Source organism: Dama dama, chromosome 24 (genome assembly GCF_033118175.1).
Source record: "Dama dama isolate Ldn47 chromosome 24, ASM3311817v1, whole genome shotgun sequence".
NCBI lineage: Eukaryota > Metazoa > Chordata > Mammalia > Artiodactyla > Cervidae > Dama > Dama dama.
In genome coordinates, this window is record NC_083704.1 from 60,342,440 (window position 1) to 60,369,079 (window position 26,640).

At 49.3% G+C, this 26,640-nt stretch overlaps 1 protein-coding gene across 4 annotated transcripts in view; it reads right to left on the bottom strand.

Annotated features, from left to right (window-relative positions):
* The window catches only part of IFT122 (intraflagellar transport 122), a 65,808-nt gene extending 39,206 nt beyond the window's left edge, over positions 1-26,602 (bottom strand). For 3 of the 4 annotated variants that reach the window (XR_009690401.1, XM_061128897.1, XM_061128896.1), the window contains exons 1-11: positions 26,446-26,602; positions 20,157-20,223; positions 18,759-18,843; positions 14,557-14,635; positions 12,709-12,785; positions 10,048-10,114; positions 8,727-8,873; positions 5,419-5,494; positions 2,556-2,747; positions 2,253-2,391; positions 888-1,090 (exon numbers count right to left, since the gene is read on the bottom strand). Coding sequence is in view for 3 of the 4 variants with exons in the window: in XM_061128897.1 (XP_060984880.1) it covers positions 888-1,090; positions 2,253-2,391; positions 2,556-2,747; positions 5,419-5,494; positions 8,727-8,873; positions 10,048-10,114; positions 12,709-12,785; positions 14,557-14,635; positions 18,759-18,843; positions 20,157-20,223; positions 26,446-26,486 (1,173 nt within the window). In the remaining variant the exon portion in view is untranslated. Of the gene's footprint in view, positions 1-887; positions 1,091-2,252; positions 2,392-2,555; positions 2,748-5,418; positions 5,495-7,472; positions 7,650-8,726; positions 8,874-10,047; positions 10,115-12,708; positions 12,786-14,556; positions 14,636-18,758; positions 18,844-20,156; positions 20,224-26,445 lie in introns of all 4 variants that reach the window. The other variant, XM_061128898.1, reaches the window with a different exon arrangement.
* Positions 26,603-26,640: the final 38 nt, after the last annotated feature.

Sequence of the window (26,640 nt, forward strand, 5' to 3'; positions counted from 1 at the left end):
CCAAATCCACCTCTACTTCCAGGAAAGCAGCTGGGCTGGCGTTCTCTTACTGTCTTCCCAAACCTTCCTGGCATCAACCTAGACATCTTCTAGGAAGCCCTAAGTTGACAAATCCTGTTTTGCCAAAAAAATTCTCAGGAAGTAAAAACTTCCTTTACTCTTTTGAGTTGATATAATAAATTCTTTTGTTGTTTAACTGAAAGTGAGCATAAATTTCTGTGTGTATACGTTTACCAAAATGACATTGATCTTCGTTTTGTGGGATATCAGTGTATGCTTCAAGTCATTAAAATATATACAATCCCAGTTCAACAAAGTGCTTTGTGCAATAGAGAAATGTATTTTTCAGTTTTTTTGTTTTTGGCCTCAAGTCTTGTAGGATCTTAGTTCCCCTCCCTGGGATTGAACCCGGGCCCTCAGCAGCGAGAGTGCAGAGTCCTAACCACTGGACCAACAGGGCTCAGTTATTTCAGTCGTGTCCGACTCTGCAACCCTGTGGACTGTAGTCTGCCAGCCTTCTCTGTCCATGGGATTTTCCAGAAAAGATTACTGGAGGTTGCCATTTCCTTCACCAAGAGATCTTCCCGACCCAGGGGTTGAACCCGTGTCTCTTACATGTGTCTCTTGCGTGGGCAGGCGGGATCTTTACCACTAGCACCACCGGGGAAGACCAACAGGGTAGTCCCCGTGTTCTCCAGTTTACGGCCCATGGTTTTCTGGTAGGATCTGACCTGTCCAGATGCCAACAAGCATGAAAGCAACAGCCACTGAGCTTGACGGATAAGGGCTTTCTCCTAGCAACCAGCTCTAGAGCCGGGAGGTGGGCGCCCCGCTCCCGGCGGGGGGATGAAGCGGATGCAGCCCGCCCCCGTGCCCCTGCCGCCCACCTGACAAAGGATGATGTGGTTGGCACACACCACCAGGAGGTTGCACTCGAACTTCCTGGCAATCTTCTCCTTCACCCGGTAGCGCATGTCCAGCGGGTCCTCAGAGTATAGCTCGTAGACGAGGATCTTTTCAGGCAGCTGGATCGCTAATCGATTCTTGTAGATGGCAATTTTCTTGACAAGTTCTTTGCATTTAATCCGAACTGTCAAAGAGGAGGGAAAAAAAAAACAACCAGCTCGAACAAGAGGCTATTAGGTAAGGGAGAAGGCAGAGAAATTAAAAGCCATCATTTACTTAATGCTAGTGGCAATTAAAGGAGACACACTCATCAAAACACCTTTACAGAGTGTCTAATACGCAATCAACCCTGCTGAACACTGAGTTGCATACCATCTTTGTGGCCCCGAGCTTACATCTGAGTCTGCAAAGTGAAAGTCTTTGTGCTACCATCGCTTGCTGAAGATAAATCTCCTCTGAATGGCACTAATAGCCCCTGATGATCAGGAACGCGTCTGGGTAACTGCCCACAGCTCTGGACACTCGCCACCCAGCACTCTTGCCAACAGGGAGCCGAAGGCAGTCTCTGGCACACAGCAGGGTCTCACACTCGCGCTACAGGTGGAGAAAGTCCCTCAGCAAGGATGGCGGGGAACTGCCCGGCCGGGTGCACCCTCAGCATCTCAGGTGGAGTCTTTAATCAGAGGTGCTCCCAGGCAGGGGACCAGAGGATGCCACCTGACTCTCCAAGACACCCCTCGACCTGGACCCCCACACACAGGCCCCCGTAGTGCACTGTGGCCGGGACACCTGCAAACAAATGCCCTTGAAATAAGCAGGTTCTCAGCCCACTGAACCAGGATGGCCACTTGAGTGGACAGAGGAAGGGACTGGCTACCCGAGGCCTGGAACCCTGGCTTTCTGACCAAGCCCGTGCAACCCACTGCCCCCTTCTCTCTGGGGGGAGCACCTGCTAGGAGGTGAGTGGGCACAGAGCCGGGGAGAAGCACCCCAGAAGGGACTGTGATCGGAGAGGACACAGGTCCGCAGAGACCCACGCAGGTCCCCCAGCCCCCGGCTCTGACTCGTTATATGCTGCCCTCCCCTAGCCAGGCAGTCCACTTCCCCTTAGTATTAGCTGCAATTTTTTTTTTTTTTTTTTTTGGGAGAGAGGGTTTATTGCTTCAAAGACATCTATATCCTCTCCACGCTCCCACCACACAAAACAGCAAGACCCAGTGGTCCAACATGTGTCCAGAACACCAAGGAGCAACACGCCCTACCGTCTCATGTGCCCTGTGAGCAGCCCTGTCAACCTGCCCCTCTTCCCAGCATCTGGGGGCAGAGGGGCCGCAGCTGACGCGCACCTTTCTGCTCGGTGATCAGGTGCTGCACAATGACATCCGTCATGCTATCCCTGTAGGCGTAGCGGTCCTTGTAGAGCCCGTGGACCGTGCTGAAAATCAGCTGGTAGAAGGAAATGGTGCCATCCTGGCAGCCCACCACCTGCGGAGAGTGAGCGTGTCAGTTCCCAGCCTGCTGTGGAGACAGACCGTTCCCACCTGCCTGTCAGGAACAAACATCAGTGATCTCACTGGCTAAACACTGACTACTCCGAAGTTCACTGACTACTCGGGCGGTGCCCCAACCAACCAACTCCCGCTTCTTACCACATAGTTGGAGTCGGGCTTCACTTTACACGTCCACACCCAGGAGGTCTGCTCCCCAATGGCCCCGAGCCGCACGCCGTCCTTGGTGAAAAGGGACGCTTGCTTGTCTGACCCACCCAGCAAAATGTACTCCCCTTTAGTAAAGTAGCTGATACAGCAGGGGTCAAAGTTCAGGGAGTGGTCCTTCCCGATCTGAACAAAGAGAACACACCAAGGAAGATCCACGCTGAATTCAAAATCACTGCAACACAATCAAGGGCTTTTCCCTCTGTCCTTTACACGGGGAGCTGGGAAGGTTGGGGAGAGCTGGCCAGCATTCTTCCGGGTGTGACTGATGCCATCACGAATACAGCCCAGGCCTCTACAACACCCCTCTCCCCTCCACACGGACAAACCCTCCGGGGTCTCCCTGAGTTCCACCCAACGGGCCCAGGGTTGTGGCTTAGCTCTGCAGCCAATCCACACCCCAGATGGTTTTTCTCCCACTAGGCCTCCCACTCTGCTCACAGCCCTTGCGTGGCTTCAGGATTTCCCTCAATCCTGAGGGAAATTTCTTTTTCTTTTGGCTTCTCTTTTCCTTCCCTCCTTCTTTCCTTTTTTAGTACTTCGCAAAACTAAGTCCATTCTTTTTCGACAATTGTTCTTTATTCTGAAACTACACTCATCCTATTTCTCTTTAGAACAACCTTATTGAGGTATTTCACACACCATACAATGCACCCATGTCAAGTGTACACTTCATTAACTTTTAATACATCTGGAGTTGTATAACCATCATCACTAATTCCAACACCCCAAAAAGAAGCCCTGTACCTGTTAGCAGTCAATCCCCTTCCCCCTCTCTTTCCACCCCCTGGCAACCACGAATCTACTTGCTGTCTATAGATCTGCCCATGTTGGACATTTCACATAAATGCAAACACAGACCGTGTGGCCTTTTGTGACCGCTTCACCCTTGCTGCAGTATGCATCAGTACTTCATTCCTTTTCACTGCTGAGGAATATTCCATTGTATGGGTATTCCCCATTTTATTTTTCCATGCATCAGTTGATGGACATTTTGGTTCTATTTCTGGCTATTATGAAAAATGCTGATATGAATACTTGCATGCAAATTTTTGTGCAGATGTACGTTTTCATCTTTCTTAGATATGGATACCTAGTAGAGTTGCTGGGTCATATAGTAACTTAGCATTTAACCTTTTAGTAACTACTTAAAAAGAGGTTGGGTATACCATTTTATATTCCTGTCAGTAGTACACAAGGATTCCAATTTCTCCATCCTACTGGGTGTGAAGTGGGTCTCATTGTAAGTTTGATTTGCATTTTCCTGGTAGCTAATGATGTTGAACATCTTTTCATTTGCTTATTTGGCCACATGTATTTCTTGTTTGAAAAAATGTCCATTCAGATCCCTTTTCCATTTTTTAATTAAGTTGTCTTTTTATTATTGACTTGTAAGAGTGTTTTACTCCTTGGAAGACAAGCTATAACAAACCTAGACAGCATATTAAAAAGCAGAGACATTACTTTGCCAACAAAGCTTCATCTAGTCAAAGCTATGGTTTTCCCAGTAGTCATGTATGGATGTGAGAGTTGAACTATAAAAAAAAGCTAAGCACTGAAGAATCGATGCTTTTGAACTGTGGTGTCAGAGAAGACTCTTGAGAGTTCCATGGACTGCAAGGAGATCCAACCAGTCCATCCTAAAGGAAATCAGTCCTGAATATGCATTGGAAGGATGGATGAGGAAGCTGAAACTCCAATACTCTGGCCACCTAATGCAAAGAACTGACTCATTTGAAAAGACCCTGATGCTGGGAAAGACTGAAGGCAGGAGAAGTGGACAACAGAGGACGAGATGTTGGATGGCATCACTGACAAAGGACATGCGTCTGAGAAGCTCCAGGAGCTGGTGATGGACAGGGAAGCCTGGCGTGCTACAGTCCATGGGTCACAAAGAGTCAGACACGACTGAGCAATTGAACTGAAGAGTTTTTTCACATATTTAAGGTGCAAGCCCCTTATCAGATAAACGACCTGAAAACTTTCTCTCCCACTCCGTGTGCTGTCTCGTCACTGCTGATGGCGCAGCCTCTCCTTCTAGGGTGAAGGTCACACTCCTGAGCTTGGTTCCCAAGATCCTTCTCTGTCGAAATGAGCCTCTCACAGTTTCCTAAGTGGCCCACACTCTTTCAAACCTCCAGCCATTCTCCACAGCACCCCAGCACTAGACAAGGGTGTCCTTTCCCCCTTCTTCTCCACCAGGTGTCATCTCTTCCAGGACACATCCTCATGTCTCCCTGCTCACCCAAGGCCTGAAGGGCTAGCCTAGCAGCCGCTCATAAATGTGGAGTAAATAAAGCAAATACAGGTAGGCAGGGTCACGAGTAAGACAAAGACTTTACAGACCAAGCTGCATTTCAGTTCTACCATTTACTGGCAGTGTAGGACCTTGGGCATAATATTTATTCCACTGCTCTGAGACTTGTCTGCTCATATCTAAAAAGCAGACCATCAGACTTTCCTGACGGTCCAGTGGTTCAGACTCCGCACTTCCCCTGCAGAGGGCGTGGATTTTATCCCTAGAAGAGGACATTCCACATGCCTTCAGTGTGGCTCAATAAATGTAAAAAGTTGATCATCAGAGTACCGACTTCGCAAAGTTTTGTAAGAATTAAAAGAGATAAAGAATGCACAGCACTGAGCCCAGAACGTGGTGTCATAGGAAACGCTCAGTGAACAGGAGCTAACACAAATAATGAACAGTTACTAATAATGCAATCTCCAAACGTGAAACAGACTAAAACCAACAGGCGTGACCAAACCGGTACCTCCCCCAGGCTGGCACAGACCCGCATACCTGTTTTCCACTCAGCTGGTAGAAGGAAAGCTTCTGTCCCCAGTCAGCTACAGCCAGGATGTCATTACGTTCCTCTCTAATCAACAGAAGACAAAAGAGGTTACGTGGGTCCAAGGCCTGCTGGTGAGTGTGGCCTGAAGGGTTTAACAAACAACAGGAAAGAGAAAGCCCTGGTCAGGCGGTCAGACTGCCAAGTGCCGGACAGGAGGACAGAGGCCAGAGGGCTGTGACGTGGGCCTACCCATCAACCGGTCCAGTGGGAAGGGGAAGGTGAGGTCAGCCCTCCCGGGATCTGTATCTCGACAGGATGCCCTACCATGTGGGTGCTCATGGTGCGGGGACATTGCCACCGTGAAGAGGTGAGACCCCTTGTTTCACAGCTCCCTGGAAGCAGAGCTAACATAGCGAGGTTGGAGATCCAAGAGTGCTTTCTCTTACACACTACACAAGGTGGGGAGGGGTGGAGAGACGTGTCTTCGACGGTGGGAAGGCATGGATCGTCTGATTCTTTTTTTAATGGACAGACGGGAACCTTGCTTGCTCTTCCTCAAGAGGAAACTAACACCCAAAGCTCGGTTCCCTCGCAGTTGGGGTTCTTGCGCAGGTGGAATGGTTTCTGATTGGACCTAGCAGGAAAGAAAGGTGGCTTGCCACGACCAGCCGCTGTCTCTGAAACCGACTGCCCAGTGGCATCAGCGTCCTGGAACTGCGGCTGCAGGAGCCGCACAGGAGAAACCTCCTCGGCCAAAGCTGCGGATCAGGCTCCTCAAGAGCCGAGTTCGAGAGAGAGGTTCCCAGCCCTCGGGCGCTGGCCTGAACCCACCTAACATTGCTGCCTCTTCATTAACTCCAGCGTTTTGAGCCCAGGGCCTTGGGGTCATCTGACAGCACCATGAGACACTCAGGCAAAGCATGGTGCAGCCCTATGAGCAAAACCCGGGCAAGGGTGACAAGATGGCAACTCGCACGGGCACGAGTCGAGAACCAAGGGGACAGAGACGACGCTGGAGGGGGGCGGAAGGGGCCCACAGGTGAGCTCCGTGTGGTCAGCACTGACATCCAAACAGACCCAGGGGCCCAGGCCACAGCGAGCCCTCTTGGGGAGACCTCGTACAGCTCTGGGTCGGCTTCAGCCTCCGTGAGCTGGATGGGTGGTTTCCAACCTCCTTTCTCCCCCTTTTACCACCCCCCCGCCACAAACCCTAGGCAGTGGGACTCTTCACCAAAACAAAAACTTGTGTTAGTAACTAAAGGGTCTGCTCTGGTTGAACACAGGTTGGGACGTGAAGCCCACCCTCTCCTCCCTTCCTGGCCCCCCGTCTCCCACGTTCTTTTCCCAAGGAAGTTCAGGCACCACAGAACGGTTTGGATGAAGTGATCGAGCTTAGGACTCGTCAATCAGAATGTCCTGCCTCCCACAGCACAGCCTGCAGTGGTTTCCCTACAGGTAATCTGGGCTGAAGAGGAGGAAGGACGGCTGGACAACGAGGATTTGACGTGAGGACTGTGGGTAAGACAGGGGAGCCCCTCTCCGATGCGTGTCCTAGCAAATACAAGGTGGGGTGCAGTGTGGGAGCAGGCTAAGAGAGGTGTCCAGTAAGAGGGGGGGTGTCTGATGAACTACAGTACAGCCAGGCCAGGGCACACGGGCAGGCACTCAATGTCCTGTTTTTCAAAGGAGCCCTACATGTTACTGTAAAGAGTTCACTCTGTGATGCTAAGTGGGCAAAAAGGGAGTAGGATATGGTTTGGTTCATAGTATGAATGCGCTAGAAGACTGAGGGGAAATACACTTAAGATGCCAACCGTGGTTTGCACTGGGGGATGGGGTTTTACAGGAAAGCTGAACTTTCTCCTTTGGACTTTTCAGTGTTTGCCAGAGTTCCTCTAAGAAGAGTCCCATGACCCACACACGAGCTTCAGGGGAGTGCTCCCCCCGGCGGGAGGAGCCTGCACCAACAACGCCCCCGGGTCTCTTTGGGAAGGGAGCCCGGCCGGCCGAGGCTGGCGGCGGGCCCTTCTGGGACGGGCTCGGCTCCTCGGGACACACTCACAGGCTGTCGTCCCCGGCACTGTCGTCCTCTTCCTCAGGCTCGTCCTCCTCTGCCTCACTACCCTGACTACTGTACACTGCGGACTTCAGACTGGAAGGGATTTCCTGAAAGTATCTGCTGACAGTGACTTCCTCAGCATCCTCCATCTCTATGTTCATCCAGAAATTCTCCCATCGGCTGCAGACGGTAAGGGGTTGTTCAATCGCGTTGCCTAGAGCTGCACTAGGGCTATTAATTTCAAGGCCTGTCAAGGAGCCCCTGCCCCCTGCCCGGAAGAGGACAGCGACCAGGTACACCAGGCATCCTGCGTCTCATGAATTAAAAATGGGCCCCCGAAGCCACAGAGTCATCTGTGGCCGCAAAAAGCAAACAGCAGGAACTCTGGGGTAGGCTAATGGGCTCTGAAGCCATCAGACATGCATGCCACAGCCCTGGGCTGGACCAAATTATTCAAGAAGAAGCATAATCATCTGATGTCAGAAAGGCCGTGAGATTAAACAGCCTTCTAAATCAAGTAGGTCCCACCTTTAAAATGACATTGGGCTGGTAAACAATTAAGTCCTTTACCTTCAGAGGACTCTGTGGGGAATAGTGGTGGCTTAATAATGTTATAGGATTATACAAGGAGATCTAAAGTTATTAGGCCCCCATCAAAGTCACATGAGCATAGTAAAGAAAATGTGCGTAAGGTTGGAGAAGGTAGATGCCACTTGTTTGTGGAGCTGTAGGCTTTGGGGATATTTATACTTAATACTGACATTTGGGGGGCCAAGGGCAGCAAAAAATGCTCATGAAAAGGCAAAAAGGGAAAAAAAAGAAAAGGCAAAAAGGGCTCATGAAAAAGCACGTGTTCTGTTCGGACTTGGAGGGAAGAACTGAAAAGGGGAAAAGACCAAAATAAAGCCACGGCACAGAGGTGAGCTACTGATTCAAACGGAGTGGCTCTCCTGTGTCACATGCATACACACTCTCTCTGTCACACACACACACTCTGGGCTGGCCTAGATAGCTCATCTGCTCAGCTATATTTCTGGGATGCATTCCAAAACTCAAGATGGGCTTTTTAAAAATTCCATTCAAATGGAACAGGTTCCAAAACAGATCAGTCACACGGGCTGAGAAGCCTTTGAATCAGGGAGCCTTTGTGAGGAGAGAAAGGACCCAGAGCGCTGAGGAAGGGCTTCCTAGGGCTCCTGACCAAGGAAGAGGATGGTGGAGGAGCAGGAGGGTGGAGGAGGGCGGCGGAGCGGTCACCTGGACGGGTTCCAGCAGATGGACCAGATGGGGGCGAGGGAGCCCCCCGGCCGCTCGATCTTCACCTTCTCCTCGCCGCTCTTGTTGCGGATGCTGACGACCCCGTTGAACATCCCCAGGGCCAGGTACTGCCCGTCGTTGGTCCAGCTGTTCAGACAATCGCCAGAGGGCGTGGGGCGGGGAAAGGGAACACGCAGGTGAACGCAGTGAGGGTGGGGCCCGGCTTCAGACCGCCTGATGAGGCAGCCACGGCCGGATGCACCTGGGCCACACTTTGAGTCCCACTGCTTCCCAGCGCGGAGGGCAAGACATGACGGCGGGAACACCTTCCTCTGGGCGCCCACAGTCTCTGTCGGCGCCGCCCCAAGGGCCCTGAGCTCCGCCTGCGCTGCTGGCGAGGCCGGCCCACTCCCTGCTCTCCGTGTCAGCCTCCCCCCGCCTCCAGATCCCCCTGAGCACAGGACCTGCATCTCGGTCACTGCCAGTCTCCCGGGCAGGTGCCTGCCAGCTGCTGAACGAAAGGAAGGCTGCGCTGAGAAGCCGCTTGGCGAGCACAGCCACTCTTTGGGAGCATCTACCATCTGCAGGAGCCACTTGCTTTCAACTCACTACCTCGTGTGCATTTCACAACAGCCCCATCAAGACAGCGTCTTTTTTTTTTCCTTACATACAAAATGGAAATATATTTCTCATTTTTCTATGTTTTACAAACAACTGATTCTTCTCCTTCATTAAAAACCTCCACTCTGTTCTAAAATGAGAATATCCTGATGCTTGGAAAAAGCACTTATTGTAGCTTAAAATTAAAAAATGTGAGTGAATGACTCCATATATTGAAGTGTTACATGTTACTGCAAACATCAAATTTCTTTTTTTTTTTTTTTTAGTATGTTTTCTTTTCTTTCTATCATCTTAATTCCCATTTATCAAATGAGGAAACTCCTGAGGTCACAGAGCCTGTCAGCTGCTGAACCTGGATCTGAATCCAGATCTAAAGTCAAAGCCTGTGCTTCCTCCAGCGCTGTGCCACCTAGACAAGGCCAGCTTCGCGTCCCCAGAGTCTGCCCTGAGCACAGCCTGAGGCAGGGACACCTGCTGCTAGACAACTGCCCAAAAGCCACCTGTAGTGCTCTTTCACTCCACCATCAAAGACACGGGTTCTTCCCATCAAGGAGACCACGAGAGAAGAAGAGAGGAAACATGGGGCCCAGACCAACTAGGAAGCATAAGACCTTCTCTACTGTGTGAACTAACCACATTCTGAGTCTGTCTGAAGAGCAGGGGAACAGAAAACCACCCTCAGAGCTGCCCCTTAACTTACCTGCAGCAGGTGATCTTGCTGCTGGATTTGTGCTTAGAGACAGACTTCTGCTCAGGAGACCATAAGCCTTCAATGCAAAATAAGATGAGAGACAGGTTGGACTATTGTTGTTGTTCAGTCACTAAGTTGTGTCCGATTCTTTGTGACCCCATGGACTCCAGCAGACCAGGCCTCCCTGTCCCTCACCATCTCCCAAAGTTTGCCCAAGTTCATGTCAATTGCATCGGTGGTTGGAATATTACTCAGCAACCAAGAGGAAAAAGCTACTGACACACACTACAACTCAGATGGATCTCTAGGGTTTCATGCTGAGTTTAAAAAGTCAATCTCAAAAGGTCATATGCTGTATGAGCCCATCTCATATAGAGAATAACACATTAATGGTTACCAGGCACAAGGCCGTTAGCTATAATGGGTGATGGGCAAGAAAGTGTTAGTTATGTTCAACTCTTTGCAACCCCCTGGATTGTAGCCCACCAGGCTCCTCTGTCCATGGAATTTTCCAGGCAAAAGTACTGGAGTGGGTTGCCATTTCCTCCTCCAGGGGATCTTCCTGACCCAGGGATCAAATCCAAGTCTCCTGTGTCTCCTGCACTGGCAGACGGGTTCTTTACCACTAGCGCCACCTGGGAAGCCCACAGGAGATGGGGAAGCTGATGATAAAGGAGCATCTTTGCGGTGATGGTCACCAACACAGGTGATGACATGACTCATCTATACACACAGACTGTGCCAGGCCAGCCTCCTGATCGTGATCTTGTACGACAGTTACATAAGACATATCCACAGCGGAGAGAGGAGGAAGGGTACCTGAGACCTCTCTACTATCTCTCCAGCTCACTGTGAGTCTACAATTACTGCAACTCACTGTGAGTCTATAACTACTTCAAAAGAAAAAAAGAGAGGAAGAGACATTGGTGAATTTCTAGCCAACCTTTAACTCAAAGAAACGGTAACTTTAATAGTTATTACACTGTAACCAGGATACAACTTAGAGGTCAAAGTAAGGAATGATGCCTCCTAAAAATCCAGCCTCTGCTCCTAGGCTTTCCGGGCCGTGCCCTGTCCCCACATGCTGGTTGCCTTGGACTTGCTCCCTCCTGCCACTGACTCAGTGCCGCACAACAGGTCTATGTCTGGGCAACAGCACCAAACTCTGCTCTGGGTCTGGGCCACGAAGCATGGCCAAGAAGGAAAATCTAGGGCAGAAATACATTTGCAGAGCAAGATGCAACATCCAACAATTTGCCTCCCTGGTCTCCGGCACCGGAAGGCCTCCTCCGGCATTTCCGCCTGTGCCCGAGCCGTCTCCCCTCACCGCACCCTCCCTCTGGGGCCTCTCGGGAGCGCTGTCCAGAGCAGGCGCTAGATGCAATCACATGGCCTGGGTCCATCCCTTACCAGCGGGGCGACCTCAGGCACGTCACTGGACCACCCTGAGCCCCAGCTCTGTTTCATCGGCACAGCAAGGATGAGAATGCTGCCTGACCTCGGGGTTGCCACGGAGCTCACAGAGGGATTCATTTAACCTCGGCACGGTGCCTACTGGCCTTCCCTGGAGGCTCAGTGGTAAAGAATCTGCCTGCCAGCGTCGGAGCTGTAAGAGATGCAAGTTTGATCCCTGGGTCGGGAAGATCCCCTGGAGGAGGAAAAGGCAACCCACTCCCGTTTTCTTGCCTGGATAATCCCATGGACAGAGGAGCCTGGCGAGCTACACTCCATGGGGTGGCAAACCGTCAGACATGACTCAGCAACTGAGCACACATACACACCCTCAGCACCCACCACGTCACAAACGCTCAACAAATATTATTACTTCATAGTGTATTTTTACAAATTCGACCTCCCTACCTACCCCCGACCACAAGCTCTTTGAGGGCAGGATTTCTACCGTCTTTTTCACCCCAAAAGTAAGCACCCAAACCAGTGCCTCACATGGAGAAAGTGCTAAATTTTTCATTAATGACAGTCCCTTCCCCTTTTATGTACATAACGTGCTTTCAATCCCATCCTCTCTTTTGAACCTCTGAACTCTATCAGTGGACGGAAAGAACACGTTCACTTTAGGTCAGGAAGGGAAACAGAGGAGTCAGATCTCTTGTTCCCTGACTTCAGTGATGGCTGCTCTGTGTACACACTATCTCCCAGCAAGGAAAACAGAACTGATGAACTGAAAGCCAGACTGGACCTTGAACCTGCAAGCCTCCACCCGCTCTCCCGGCCTCTGCTCTATGCCGGGACCCCACCAGTGCCGTGTGCGGGGCGGGTGTGCTCCTCGGGGAGGACAGCCACAACCACGGAACAAGTAAAGGGGGACGCACTGCACACGGATGCTGGGGGACACAGAGGTGGGGACAACTGAACTGTCCCCTCTCAGAGGCAGCAACGCCAATCACGCCGGGGCTCTCCCGTTCCTCTCCCCACCTCCCTTCCCAGGGCCTTCTCCCAAATTGCCATCTTACCCACCCATTTCTGACCAGACTCAATGGTCTCATTCACTCCTTTGGTTTCTACACAATTTTAAAGACAATTCTCAGCCTCCCCTCAGCCACTGAAGGGAGAAGAAGGCGCACTGACTTGTCACCACATTCTGGATGGATTCCAGAACTTTTTCCCAATTTCCAGTCATTCCAGGACGAGACGCTGGGAACCAGCACCTACCGATGTCGCTGGAGGAACAGGATGCCAGCTGGTGGGTGATGGGGTTGTAGGAGACACACTGGATGGAGTCATTGTGCCTGGAAGTAAACAACTGCAGATGATTACACGGCAGACCACAAACGCTGCAGTGGCTCCAGCAGCAGGCCGTAATGACGGGCCCACAGACAGCCTCTCTACTCCGCCCCGGGAGCCCTGCTGCAAGCGGCCAGGGAAAAGCACGGGGGTGGATGCCCCCCTCCTCGGGTGCCTCTCGGCCACCATCTTCCTCTCTACACGTTACCCACCCCCCAGGCCGGCCACCTCCTCCAAGATAAATGCGCTGAACGGCTCTGGGGTGTCAGCTGGTAAGAGAATGATGGAAAGCCCCTCGCCAGGCGCACTGGAAGCGCCGTATGAATGGCCATTCCTCTTATGCTCTGTGCAGGCCTGGAAATACATTCCAGGTACAATGTAGGTACAATGAAGATACTGTCATAGACCAAGACCTGGAAACACCTGAGATGATCGTGAAGGCTGAGGGAGCCATGTCCCACGCGTGGCGCCTCACCTTCAGGTCTACTCCACTCGTGACCTACTTCATTCATTTATTCACTCATTCAAATGTTGATCTGTACACTCATGTTCATCGCAGCATTATTCCAACCAGCCAAGAGGTGGAAGCAAGCCAAAGGCCCATCAGCAACAGATGAATGGATAAACAAAATATGGTCTGTAGACACACTAGGGTGTTATTCAGCATTAAAATGTATGGGGATTCTGACACATGCTACAGCACGGATAAACCTGGAGGACATTAGGCTCGGTGAAATGAACCAGTCACAGAAGGACAAATACCGTAGGATTCCACGCATATGAGGTACCCAGAGGAGTCAAATTCACAGAGAGCAGAACTGCGGTGCCCAGGGCTGGGGAAGGGGGATGGAGGTGGTTGTTTTTAGGCGAGGAGTCTCAGTTTTGCGAGATGCAGAGAAGCCCGGAGGTTCAGTGCACAACAACACGGATGTACTTAGTTAGCACCACTGACCAGCACACCTAAAAATGCTCAGGATGGCAAACTGCATGTTATGTGTATTTCACCACAATTCAAAGGAAAACAATCACTTGTCAAGTACCTACAATGGGCCAGGCAAGGCGCCGGGCACCAGAGACACATGGTGAACAAAACACAAGCAGTGTCTGCCCCCATGGAGCCTCCAGGCTGATGGGAGGAATCAATCAGTCGTCAGGGTAAGTGTAAAACTACAGCTGTGAGGGACTCGCCTGGCGGTCCAATGGTTAGGACTCCACGCTTCCACTGCAGGGGGCCCGGGCTGGATCCCTGGTTGGGGAACTAAGATCCAGCATGCCACCCAGCACGAACCCCACCCCCCAAAATAAAAGTGCAGCTGTGAGAAACGCCATGAAGGAGACCCAACGGAGGCTAGAGGGGCAGGGAAGGCTTCTCAGAAGCAGCCACGTCTGAGATCTGCAGAGGATGAGCAGAACCTCGGCACAGAGAGCGGCCTGGAGCACACGGAGCCCAAGTTTCGGGCTGGCCACCCTGGGTGGATGTGGGGTCCTTCCCTGAGGTGGGGACACTGGAGGGGGCCAGGGGGTGGGGTAGAATGTGCAACGTCAGACTAACTGAACTAAGCTACACAGAAGCACCACCCAGTGCCGGCCGGGCCAGCAGAGCTCAAGACTGCTCCCTCACTAACTCACTCCCCAACCTTCTCAGCACACAGCCCCACAACTGAACTTCAATCCCAAGGAAAAAAGTCCTTCCTGATCTCTTTTCTAAGGGGTTTGTGCTTCAGTTGCTCAGTAAGAGGCCAAGTAATAATACCGTGCCCCTAAACGATCACTTACGTGTACTTGAGAATGCCTTCCAATTTTGACGTCCAGATTATAACGCTTTTGTCGGCCGATCCAGAAGCAAAGCGTTTGCCTGAAAGCGTTTTTAAAAAGAAAATAAATTTCACATTTCTTTAGGCTGGCATTTTGCAGACAGTATTTCTTAGAAAGCTGCTTCTTTAAGGTCCCTAGGAAGTATCAGTTGCTTCTGCAACCCTTCTTATCAGTGCTGGGTGGCAGCACTTTGGAGTCAGGAAGTTTGAGTTCATTTCCAGTTCTGTCTGGCACTAACAGAGATGTATGGAGAGCCTGTCGCAAGCCAGCATCACGTCCTACACTCAGAATTAAGTCATGATTCAAGCATACGTGATCCCTACCTTCATAGAGTTTGTCTGGTGGGTAAAGCAGGCATTAAGTTAAATTAATCCAATTCAAACACAATGTGGAGAGAAAAAAAAGCAGCTCTATGAAAGAGAATACATGGGGACCTCATTTCGGTGATGGAGGCTTCTCTGAGAATGGGATCATTCATTAAGACGTGGAGGCTGAGGGCTTCCCTGATGGTTCATTGGATAAGAACCCGCCTGCCAATGTAGGAGACCTGGGTTCGATCCATGATCTGGGAAGATCTCACACGCCACAGGGCAACTAAGCCCAAAGGGCAACAAAGACCCGGCACAGGCAAAAATAAATAAATATAATTATTAGGAAAAACAAACAAAAGACCTGAAGGTTGACCAAAGCCTAGCCAGGTGCAAAGAGAGCAGAAAGGCCCATCCATATGGGTCAAACAGATGTGCAAAGACCCTGAGGCAGGAAAACACTGCACATCTGGCAGGCTGAGAGCAGCCAGCCTGGAACATCACGGGCAAAGGGCGAGGTGGGTGGTGGAGGGATCTCCTGGGGCTTCGGGGCCACATTAAGACCCTGCTCTCTGTCCCAAGGAAAGGCTTCAAGCAAATGAGGGCCAGGTGAGGCTTTCACTCTCACACTTTGACTGGGTGGCCCCGCTACAAATACTAAGTCAGAGAAGCGGCTCTTGTCTCTTCTTCCTGTCACTGCTCCCCCACCCTGGCAGGCAGCCGGGGAGGGAGAGAGTGGGCTCTGGGCTCAGTCTGAGCAGGAATTCCCCCTGACATCACCCGCCAGCTGCAGGACCTGGCAGGAGCCACTGAGCATCTCCAGGCCCTCGCTTCCTCATCGGAAAAGCGGAAGCAACAACAGTGTTTACCTCTCGGCTGTTGTGAGGAGGCAATGAGATTACAGTGCTTAGGACCGGGCCTGGCCTGGGATCGATGCTGAACAAAATCAGCTACTATTATCACTATTACTTCCTCACATCATCTTGTATCACTTTCCTTGAGGAAATAAAACTAGTTCTTACACACCTGTGTATCATGGCTGCTTATTAAGTATTTAGTAAACTTAAGGGAGAAACCAGAAACAAGCGAAATCATCATATTTTAAAGAGCAAAACCATAATTCAGTGTATCTTTATTTCTAGATCCAAGGGGGAGGGACTGTTATCACTACCCAAGTGTTCCGAGGGGCGGCGTGAGGCACGGGGAAGAAGGCGGGCTCCCAGCCAGAGGACCAGGTCAGGCCCCGCCCTGCCAAGTCTCCTGTGACGAGCTAAGTCGCTTCAGTGGTGTCCGACCCTTTGTGGTGTGTGGACCGTGGCCTGCCAGGCTCCTCTGTCCGTGGGATTCTCCAGGCAAGAAGAGTGGAGTGTAATGGCTCCAAGCCTATCTTCTCACCCCTTCCCTGCCTGCTTCAGAGGCTACTGGGAGATCAAGTGAGATGACACATATGGCAGGACTTTACAAAACGCTGATAAATGCCCCTGACCGCAGAGCTTGCTCTGACATCCCCAAGGGCCGTCACGGTGCTGCAGGCCAGAGGCCCTAGACTTATAAATTCTGAGACCTCACAGGTCACCCCCTGTTATCACTGAGAACTTGGCATATAAAAAAACAGGACTACCATGGGACAGCACACCTGACTACCAGGCAAGAGCCAGCACTGTCTCTGCTGCTAACCTGCTGTCATGTGACAGAAACTCACGTGACTTCGCTCTGTCATTATGCAGGTCTAAGGTGAAGAGGATGGACTAGGTCAGGCTAACGCTGGGTGCATGAAATGGCATGTATACATGCAGTATGCGCATTTTTCTAGAGAGGGGTCTGTAGCTTTCATCAGATTCTCAAAGAGGTCGTGAAAACCCTGGAGCCTGAGTGATCACAGTCCATCCGCGCCCTGCGCCCCTGGTCCTGCTCCCTCCCAGCAGCGGTCACAGAGGCCCGTCTCTAATCCTAGGTCCACATCACACAGAAGGAAGAGACTCAGAGAGTCATCCACCACCTCCACCTCACAGAGCTTTTGGGCTGGAACTGTCTCATCCCAAAGCCCATGTTCCTCCCCCAGACGCCCAGCTGGGGAAGCATGGATTTACTTTAACCCTCCGCATCAGTTTCACGCAGCTGGTGTGAGGACCACCTCTCTACTTCCTCACCCCACCTGGTGCCCTAATTCCAATGACCCTTCAACTCCATTAAAACCTCCCTCTCCACTGCCCCTCAGTCCTGTGGTCCTCTCTCCCCTATGACTCAGCAACAGTTCAAGGTCAATGTAGATAATCACTCTTTTGCATACATCCTCTGCCCCTGCCCTCGTACTTCATCTTCAAGAGGAGCCCGTAAACCTACCACTCTGGTAAAACCCCCCTCTCCACTTGCTCTGCCCCTCCCGTATCCACACAGCTCTAAGTGATGGAGAAAAAGACACCATCACACCGCTGAGTTCACTTTCAATCCACGGTCACCAGCTTCGGGTGGGCCTTTCATGGAGCTGGGGTCTCACGACACCTCCTGGGGCCATTTACTCAGCCCCTTGGGCAGGTGGTGACCGACTTTGTTCCTCTGCCCTAAACTCTCAGACACCTCCTCCCCCATCCTCGCTCTCAGATGTTGCTGCTTCCTGCCTCACTGAAAGGATGGGCCGAATTCCACGACCTCTGCTCCAGGATCTGCAGCGACACCCTCGGCTTCCCGCCACGCCGTCTCTGCCCTGGATCTCCTCTCCTCCTCTCCCAGCCGCACTGCTCCAGCACCTCCCTCCCTCCTCTCTACAGCATCAACTTTCTTCAAATTCAGCGTGTCCGAAACTGAACTCCTGACCTCTCACTCTAAGCTGCAGCCTTCCTCATCTCAGCAGAGGGCAACTCCACCCTTTTAGTGCCTCGAGTCAAAAACCTGGGAGTCACCCCGACTCCTTGCTTCATACCCCACATGCGACTATCAGCCAATCCTACTGGTTCTGCCTCCCAGCTCTACCCACTCCTCACCACCTGCTCTGCTTCTATAGGGATCTGAGCCGCCATCACCAGTGTGATAAAATCTGCCCAGATGACGATTCTTCACTTGTCTTTCTGCCTCCACCCTCACCCCCTGCAGGCTGCTCTCAGTATTTAAAACAGAAATCAGATCATATTTCTCCTCTGCTCAGAGAAATGGTTCCCCATTTTCAGTGAGGATCAAAATCCTATGGCAGCCCACATAAACCAGCCAGCACGCCTGTTCCCTCTCTGCCCTCGTCCCCTACTGCTCCCCACCGCCTCTCTGTCCCAGCCCCAGGAAGGCACACCCACCGGAGGACCTCTGCAACAGCCGTTCCCTCTACGAGGAGCTCTCCTCCCCCTGGTACCAGCCGTCCTCACTTCCCTAGCTCCCCACCTCCAATCTTGGCTTACTGGTCCCCATCTCAACAAGCCATCCTGACTACCCTGCCCCATACTGAACCCAGCGCCCTGACCTGCCCAGCACTCTCAAGTCCTCTTATTCTGCCCTGTATCTTCTTCCCCACACTCACCACCTTCCAGTGTACTGTTTAATCTACTTATTTAGTACATTCATTGTATGTCTTTCCTCATACTCTCTCCCCCGCCTCCCCCAACATAGACATGAGTCTCACAAGGGCAGGGCTCTTTGCTTTGGTCTCTGAAGTATCTCAAGCAGCTAGAACAATACTTGGCACACAGACAGGCTTCAATAAACACTTAAATGACTGAATTAAGCTGAATGACTGAAGTCTAAGAGACTGACTGTCTTCTGTAACTGGACGCGGTGCTCGAGCTCACTAAACATGATGTGGGCACAGCCAAGGAGAGAGACGAGCGACCGTGAGGCCACGACAGAGACTAACGCCGAGCGGCCTCTTACCGTCCTTCGCATATGCCACACAGTATACGGTGTCCTTGTGTCCCTTTAGGGGCTGAAGCAAGGTGCCATCAGATGTGTCATAAACCTGGCAAAGAAGAGATCAAACTACAGATTACCCACATGGCATCCAAGGGTCAGAATTCCTGCAGGTCGTTGCTGCTCTTTTTATTTTCATAACAAAACGTGTCAATATTCTCAGTTTGTACCAAGCAAAAACTACACCGAGAAACCAGACTAACTGTGAAAGTTGAGAAACCCAAGAAGTAGAGGCCACGATTCTGCGTGTTGTGTGGCTAGGAATGTACCATTAATGCTCGAGAAACCAAAGTTCGGTCCGTGAAACTTCCCTGCAAAGTTCACTCCCCTGTGTGAATCTGGATCTACAACCATTCAAGCTAGACCCTCTCAGAGAAAGCCAGCACTAAGAGCCCAGCGCAGGCAGGATTAAACGCCAGTGCGACCCTGCGCCTCCTGCCGACATCACAGAGACGCATCTCACACTTGCTACCAAGAGTCTGAGAGTCACAGACCTGGACTCTGGGTCTGCAAGTGGGAAGGAGTGTTGTAAAACCCAGCTGTAATGTGGACGTAGAATTTTACAGCTGTGTGACATCTATAAATTTTTTGGAGATTGAAAAAAACACACCATCTGAGAAATAAAGGCAAGACCCTCCAGAAAGGATCCGTGTTGGAGAATATAACCTATTGGAAAAACCTAAAAGGATTTGGACTGTTTACCCTGGAGAGAAGAAGTCTGTGGAACAACTGACTCAGGGCTTTAAGATTATGTGGTTTCCCAGCGGACAGTGGAAAGCAAGCCGTCTGCACATCTAGAGATGACAGAGCGAGAGGAAGCGGGCTTATGCAGGAGGAAGGGGCAGAAGGCAAAGGTTCTCAGGTCAAACTCAAGTGTTCTCTGAAAACGACTTTTATACACTGGGACAGCTTCCAGTGGGAGCTTATACTCTTTGAAAATATGAAAAATAGGACAACATCCATATGGAACTCTTTAGGAAGGGCCTAGGCCGTCTGGCTTTTCATGGAAGGAGCCCCTTCAGTCCTGTTGCTTGAATTTTTTCAGGGCGACAAAAATGTGAACTGACAACAGCTCCATTTCAAAGGCATTTTGATTAATTATTTTTCAACTCATTCATGGGTGTCTCACGGTAGAAAGGGAAAGATTAATGACTCCAAAGGAGGTATTGTTCACAGGTTCCTAGCTGATAGACAGTTTACCTACCTGTTTTAAATAGCCCATTTCCTTCCCTATTAAAAAGTAATGACTGGTTTTTCCGCCCTTGCCTTTTTTATCTTAAAAACCGGGTCAAATTTCAGAGCACTTACATGAGGGAGAGGGGAAAAAAAGCACTTAAAAAGGAAACTCAGACAAAATCCCACCAGTAATCTGTTTCCTGCAGCCAAAATCAGTTGGGTTCCATCGGGCTTGAACGCGAGGTCATATACACTAAACAGGAGACAAGACAAGACAAAAGGACAATTAGGAGCCAAAATGATGAGGTCGGCTAATGGCCAGGAAAGCAAATGTTATGTCCATTATGAAGCACCGCTTGTGTAGGAGGAAGAAAAATAATAGCTAAGAATTGCGTTTGGTTGCAAATTCCATTCAATCACCACACCTTCCATCACAATTCACTTGGCAGCTAGGACTGTATCCCACTTAGCACTTGTCCAGAAGCCAGACGCCAGACTCGATTCAAAGGGTCAACAGTAGGGGGCACTATCTCATCATGAAACCAAAAAGGCTACACAAATGAGTATGTGAGAGCCAGAAAATCCACAGGACATTTACTAAAATATCATTACTTCCTCCCATTAATCCAATATTTATCAAGTGCCTCTTCCATGTTAAGAACTAACAGCTACAAGATGACAAAATCAGTCCCTCCCTGCTGTCATGAAACGACCACCCTTGTAGGAAGGTGAGGCTGAGACACACTCACAGAGAACCACATGTCATCAAGTCTAAAGCACACATTTTTTTCACATTTTAACACTTCTGATGCTGGGATGTGTCTTGTAACTGATAATGTGTCAGTTTAGTTGGCAGCATACTTTGCTCTCTTAAATCATACAGAAAATAATATTTTACAAACAGTGACCTCTTAGATTGGTTGGAGTATAGAATAATACTGTGATAAAGGCTTTAGGAGATACATTAAAGCAGACGTTGTAGGATTCCAAGCAGGAAGACAGAGTGTTCTGATTCGGAGAGGATCAGAAAAAGCTTCATGAAGAACACAATCTGTGAAAAAGGTAGGGCTTTCGAGACAGGCAAGGGGAGACGGAGAAAGCGCAGCATTTCAGGCAGAGAAGACCAAACAAAGACAGGACGGTGTGAACAGCAAACATCCAAATAACCTAATTTGACTGAAACACGTGGCTATGTGCAGGGCAACAAGAAGCAAGTGATAAGGCTGGAGAAAACAGACTGGAGCCATATTACAGAGATTCTCAAATGCCCCCAGGCAGATGATTTTATTAGTTCCAGTGACCCAAGAAGAATGTGTCAGACAGCACGGCCTGACGGCCTCCTGTGAAAGCTAAGCATGGGGTAAATTAACCTGGTACCTGTGAGTGATCCAAAACTAGACACCGTGGGGAATTCCCCAGTGGACCAGGGTTAAGACTGAGATTTCATTGCCAAGGGCATGGGCTTGATCCGTGATCAGGAAAAGATTAAGGGCAGGAGGAGAAGCAGGCAACAGAGGATGAGATGGTTGGATGGCATCACCGAATCAAAGGACATGAGTTTGAGTAAACTCCAGAAGACAGTGAAGGACAGGGAAGCCGGGCATGCTGCAGTCCCTGGGATCGCCAAGAGTCAGGTACGACTTTGTGACTGGAACAGCAAACAGGGAACTAGCTCAGCCGGTAAAGAATCCACATGCAATGCAGGAGACATGGATTCAATCCCTGGGTTGGGAAAATTCCCACTCCAGTATACTTGCCTGGAAAACCCCACGGACAGAGGAGCCTGGAGGGCTACAGTCCAAAGGGTCACAAAGAGTCAGACATGACTGAGGGACTAAGCATAGGGAACTAAGATCCTGCAAGCCTCAGATGTGGCCAAAAACACACAAAAAAACTCTCTGGTTAACTACTTAAGAGCATTTACCATAGAGATACCTCATGTTCCCAATACAGTATACTAACACATATATATGGAATTTAAAAAGATGGTAACGATAAGCCTATATGCAAGACAGAAAAAGAGACATAGATGTACAGAACAGATTTTGGGACTCTGTGGGAGAAGGTGAGGGTGGGATGTTCTGAGAGAATAGCGTTGAAACAAGTATACTATCTAGGGTGAAACAGATCACCAGCCCAGGTTGGATGCATGAGACAAGTGCTCAGGGCTGGTGCACTGGGAAGACCCAGAGGGATGGGATGGGGAGGGAGGCGGGAGGGGGGATTGGGATGGGGAACACATGTAAATCCATGGCTGATTCATGCCAACGTATGGCAAAAACCACTACAATATTGTAATTAGCCTCCAACTGATAAAAATAAATGAAAAAAAAAAAAAAGAGAGAGAGAGATACCTCATGTTTATCTCTTCAAATGCATTATTTTATGTTGCCCTCACAATTCTGTGAGGTAAGAATTACTACTCAATTACAGGTGGTGCTAGTGGAAAAGAATCTGCCTGCAATGCAGGACACCCAGGTTTGATCCCTGGGTTGGGAAGATCCCCTGGAGAAGGAAATGGCAACCCACCCCAGTATTCTTGTCTGGAGAATCCCATGGACAGAGGAGCCTGATGGGCTACAGTCCATGGGGTCGGAAAGAGTTGGACACGACTGAGCAACGAACACTTTCACTTTCACTTGAGGACACCACAGCTCAGAGAGGTCAAGTATCTTGCCCAGTATCACACAGTCAGGAAGTGAAAGGTTCAGAATTTTAACTCAGGTCTGACTCTAGAGTCTGGGCTATCCCTCCTTCCACTCTCCTGAGTTACTATCAATTTTAATAAATTTTGGCTGCTCTCAATACTTTAAAAACAGTGACTGATATTTATTAGGCACATTTATTTACATGTGTGCACAGCACAGTTTAAATGCTTTACACATGTTAACTTCCTTAATTTTCATAACAACCCTGTATCTGTTTCACAAATGAGAAGACAGGTAAAAAGAAATTAACTAACCTGCTTGAAAATAAACAGCTACTGAGTGGACTGGGCAAGCACTCAACGCAGTTAGAGCCAGAATTCAAATCCAGTGCTCAGCTGCTAGCTATCAGCAGCCTGTGCTGTAAGCACTTTTATAAGAGTAAAAAGATAAGTTAAAAAAATTTTTTTTTACTCAAATCTCTTTTTTTTTTTTTTTCCAAATCTCTTAAAAAGAAGTGAAAGATACAGTGGAAGGGCTATAAGTTTCAAGAAAAGAGCAGTACAGAAAAGAATCAGTTCAGTTCAGTCGCTCAGTCGTATCCGACTCTTTGTGACCCCATGAATCGCAGCACGCCAGGCCTCCCTGTCCATTACAAACTCCCGGAGTTTACTCAAACACATGTCCATCGAGTCAGTGATGTCATCCAAACCATCTCATCCTCTGTCATCCCCTTCTCCTCCTGCCCCCAATCCCTCCCAGCATCAGGGTCTTTACCAATGATTCAGTTCTTCGCATCAGGTAGCCAAAGTATTGGAGTTTCAACTTTAGCATCAGTCTTTCCAATGAATATTCAGGACTGATTTCCTTTAGGATGGACTGGTTGGATCTCCTCGCAGTCCAAGGGACTCTCACGAGTCTTCTCCAACACTACAGTTCAAAAGCATCAATTCTTCGGCACTCAGCTTTCTTTATAGTCCAAAGCTCACATCCATATGTGACTACTAGAAAAACCATAGATTTGACTAGATGGACTTTTGTTGGCAAAGTAACATCTCTGCTTTTTAATATGCTGTCTAGGTTGGTCATAGCTTTTCTTCCAAGGAGCAAGTATCTTTTAATTTCATGGCTGCACCGACTACAGTGATTTTGGAGCCCAAAAAATAAAATCTCTCACCGTTTACACTGTTTCCCCATTTATCCGCCATGAAGTGCTCGGACTGGATGCCATGATCTTAGTTTTCTGAATGTTGAGTTTTAAGCCAGCTTTTTCACTCTCCTCTTTCACTTTCACCAAGAGGCTCTTTAGTTCCTCACTTTCTGCCATTAGGGTGGTGTCATCTGCATATCTGAGGTTATTGATATTTCTCCCAGCAGTCTTGATTCCAGATCGTGTTTCATCCAGCCTGGCATTTTGCCTGATGTACTCTGCATATAAATTAAATAAGCAGGGTGACAATATACAGCCTTGACGTACTCCTTTCCCAATTTGGAACCAGTCTGTTGTTCCATGTTCAGTTCTAACTGTTGCTTCTTGACCTACATACAGATTCTCAGGAGGCAGGTAAGGTGGTCTGGTATTCCCATCTCTTGAAGAATTTTCCATGTTTTGTTGTGACCCACACAATCAAAGGCTTTGGCATAGTCAATAAAGCAGAAATAGATGTTTTTCTGGAACTCTCATGCTTTTTTGATGATCCAACAGATGTTGGCAATTTGATCTCTGGTTCCTCTGCCTTTCCTAAATCCAGCTTGAACATCTGGAAGTTCATGGTTCACGTACTATTGAAGACTGGCTTGGAGAATTTTGAGCATTACTTTGCTAGCGTGTGAGATGAGTACAATTGTGTGGTAGTTTGAACATTCTTTGGCATTGCCTTTCTTTGGGATTGGAACGAAAACTGACCTTTTCCAGTCCTGTGGTCACTCCTGAGTTTTCCAAATTTGCTGGCATATGGAGTACAGCACTTTCACAGCATCACCTTTTAGGACTTGAAATAGCTCAACTGGAATTCCATCACCTCCACTAGCTTTGTTCATAGTGATGCTTCATAAGGCCCACTTGACTTCACATCCCAGGATGTCTGGCTCTAGGTGAGTGAACACACCATCATGGTTATCTGGGTCATGAAGATCTTTTTTTGTACAGTTCTTCTGTGTATTCTTGCCACCTCTTCTTAATATCTTTTGCTTCTGTTAGGTCCATACCATTTCTGTCCTTAATTGTGCCCATCTTTGCATGAAATGTACCCTTGGTATCTCCAGTTTTCTTGAAGAGATCTCTAGTCTTTTCCATTCTATTGTTTTCCTCTATTTCTTTGCATTGATCACTGAGGAAGGCTTTCTTATCTCTCTGTGCTATTCTTTGAAACACTGCATTCAAGTGGGTATATCTTTCCTTTTCTCCTTTGCCTTTAGCTTCTCTTCTTTTCTCAGCTATTTGTAAGCCCTCCTCAGACAACCATTCTGCCTTTTTGCATTTCTTTTTCTTGGGGATGGTCTTGATCACTGCCTCCTGTACAATGTCATGAACCTCCATCCATAGTTCTTCAGGCACTCTATCAGATCTAAACCCTTGAATCTCTTTGTCACCTCCACTGTATAATAGTAAGGGATTTGATTTAGGTCATACCTGAATGGTCTAGCAGTTTTTCCCTACTTTCTTCAATTTCAGTCTGAAATTGGCAATAAGGAATTCATGATCTGAGCCACAGTCAGCTCCCAGTCTTGTTTTTGCTGACTGTACAGAGCTTCTACATCCTTGGTTGCAAAGAATATAATCAATCTGATTTCGGTGTTGACCATCTGGTGACGTCCATGTGTAGAGTCTTCTCTTGTGTTGTTGGAAGAGAGTGTTTGTTATGACCAGTACATTCTCTTGACAAAACTCTGTTGTCCTTTGACCTGCTTCATTTTCTACTCCAAGACCAAATTTGCCTGTTACTCCAGGTATCTCTTGACTTCCTACTTTTGCATTCCAGTCCCCTGTAATGAAAATGATATCTTTTTTGGGTGTTAGTTCTAGAAGGTCTTGTAGGTCTTCATAGAACCGCTCAATGATGGTTTAGGTGATAAAACGACGACTTCAGGTGACAAAAATGGAACAAGACATTAAACAATGCTGAATCATAAAGTGAGAAAGTCATTCTCTTTAGAGACTCTTTCAAACCTTCTAACAAGACACAGAACAAAGTCTTGGTTTGAGGCTATTCATCTCAAGCACCTCTCTGACCACACTTGCTAAATCTCCAACTTTAAAGACAGTACCCCTGAGGCTCAAAGGTTCCCTAGCAACAGTATCTAAGTACAATTTGTTAACTCCCTTTTGTTTCTCCCTGCCTTAAGTCCTACAGTCATTTTACATTTAAAGCAATTGCTACTGGTTTTCATATACTGAGTAATAAGGCTTCGCTGTTGAATGTAAAACCATATTTAAAGAAAAATAAGTCAATTTTGAGAGAAAACAAACAAGAGTATAGGCAACACGTGGATGTGGCAAAAAGTTGTCAAGTTGGAAAAACACCGAGGAGCCCAGGATGGATTTTTGAGTAAGACAACGACAAGATCAGATTGTGAGGACTTGTGAAGCCGCCTCCAAAGGCCGCTACCTCATACGTGGTACATCCGCTCGCTCCCACTCCAGGCCTCAGCTTCACCATCTGCAATATGGTGGGAGGGCTACCTGGGAGTCGTCCAGACCCGGGGCTCAGTGCCCTCAGCCCGGGCCGCAGGCCCGTTGCCCTCGGCAACCACCAGGATTCACGCCAAGGCGCCCGCCATCCCTGCTGGCCCTCGGCCTCCCGCTCCTCCCGGAACGTCCCGCTCCTCACCACTGCTCGACTTTATCTCTCCACGTCAACACGGCCCTCATCGCGGCCTCCCTGAAGCCTCGGGCCCCTCCTCCCCACCTCAGCAACAGGCCTCACTCAGCCAGCGACTTTGTCTACCTGCGTTACCCCGGCAACGCACATGCGCAGTGAGCTTCGCGCGCGACAGAGTTTCGAGTGCGCATGTCTAAAAGAGCT